This window comes from Trichinella spiralis (genome assembly GCF_000181795.1).
Source record: "Trichinella spiralis strain ISS 195 chromosome Unknown Scfld4919, whole genome shotgun sequence".
NCBI classification, from domain to species: Eukaryota; Metazoa; Nematoda; class Enoplea; order Trichinellida; family Trichinellidae; genus Trichinella; species Trichinella spiralis.
The window spans coordinates 1-1,858 of NW_003531858.1; the positions used below are offsets into that span (position 1 = coordinate 1).

General features: G+C 32.9%; 1 protein-coding gene across 1 annotated transcript; it reads left to right on the plus strand.

Annotated features, from left to right (window-relative positions):
* Positions 1-758: 758 nt before the first annotated feature.
* Positions 759-1,836, plus strand: Tsp_13614 (putative PAN domain protein; the record flags this gene model as incomplete). The annotated part of the gene is made up of 5 exons (XM_003367047.1): positions 759-939; positions 1,010-1,163; positions 1,244-1,416; positions 1,476-1,584; positions 1,646-1,836. Coding segments are annotated over 5 exons (808 nt in total), but the record flags the coding sequence as incomplete, so codon positions are not given.
* Between the last annotated feature and the right edge of the window lie 22 nt (positions 1,837-1,858).

Sequence of the window (1,858 nt, forward strand, 5' to 3'; positions counted from 1 at the left end):
TTTTTTCTTTAAAAATACACTACAGTATAGTATACTATAGTACATGTTGTATAAGTAAAATTCAAAAATCTGTTTTCTTTCATAAATATTCAGTGGAAATTATTTATTAATCAGCTAGAATAAAGTATTCTATTCGGTTGAACAGATAATACATTAGTAGCAAATAGCAAACAGATAAGCAATAAAAGTCGAGAAAAGATACGGCTAGAAATATTTGCATACATTATCAATCTATCTAATAAAATGAAGTTATAATTTCGAGCAGAACAGTTCAAAAAGAAAAGAAAAAAAATGAATTTCACATTCAATCAACCAAATCTATTTTAGTCGAGAAAGAAAAGGATAGACGGGTCAAAATTAAATCGATGTTCAAAAATTATGCAATTTTTCTGTTTGCATCGTTCAAAGAATATAAATATTGCGAAACAGTTTCCTCCGAAACGTCAAACTGATAGATACTGTTTGCATAAATTATGCATACTTTGAATAAATGTTTCAAAGATTATTTTATGCAATGTAAAAAAATGAACCATTATAAATTTCACTACAGTAAGACAGTACACGACTGTTCTGAAAAAAATTGCATTTTTTGTAATAAACTTATTTACAAAGTGGTTTTACCAAGTAAAATTTAAAATTATACAAATGGAAATGATAAATTAATTGATTTGTTTTTCTTATTACATTAAATGTTCGAAGATTTTCGCCATGAAAAGAGTATTTTTGTAAAATTTAAAATTGAAAATGTAATTTTTCAGACCAACTGGCCAATGCGGAGCAAGGAAAGAACCGGAAAAAGAGGCAGCTGCACTTTGTAAAGAAGGTGAACTTCCAAAAATTATAGAAGTCAGCGGCTATACCGATCCGGATGCCAAAGAAGCGATCAGCCTGAGCGGGTATACGTTGAAAGATTGTGCAACAGCTTGTCTTGATAATAAAGTAGAAAATTTTGATAATATCAGTGTATTTTTTTTCTCGTTTGAAAAATAATTCATTTTTTCTACAAAAGGATGCCGAAGGAAGGCCTCTGGAAATAAAAGGCGGATGTGCTTCTTTAATTTATGAAGGAACAACTTGTAAATTGGATGATACGAAAATTGAATATATCAGAAACTTACAACCGAGCGCTGATAGCACCTACATGATGGTTCAATGTTTCCCAGGTAAGCTAAAGTTATATATATATATATATATATGTTGAATGAATGAGTGAAAAATTGTACAGAAAATTGAACATTTTTAGAAAAACTTGTTAGCCAATGTCCGAATAATTTCATTTATGCACCTGGACATGTTCTGGTTGGTTTTGCTAAAACGGTCATCACGACTTCTTCAGAAAGTGAATGCGTGGAAAAATGTCTCACTTCCACCGAAGATTTGGGCTTTTATTGCAAATCTGGAATGTTTTATCAAGAAGTAAATTTTCCAGTTTATTTTTTTGAACTTTTCAAAAAAATTATTCTCTTCTGTAAAAGGATCGCAATGAAAATTGTATTCTGAACACTGAAAGTCGTTCCACACAACCGAACGTCTATACTGAAGACGAAGCTGCGGTTATGTACTTTGAACTAAGCTGTGGACGAAGTAATTTTCATCGGATATGTGGAAAATTAATTGAACATCCTAAAAACAATCGTTTGTTTAGGTGGAAGACGTTTGTCGAAAAAATTTTACAAAAATTTCTCCCAAGCTCTGTTCGATTTGCCCGCCGCCGGCTTGTGGACCCAGTGGAGCCCTTGCGCCACAACGGACGGCTCTTCGATTCGGTACAGAGCTTGTCGTGAAAAAGACATTCGTAATTGTCCAAAGGAGGTGAAAGCTGTTCGAACGCCCAAAGTAGGTAGCCGCCCGCCCCTAT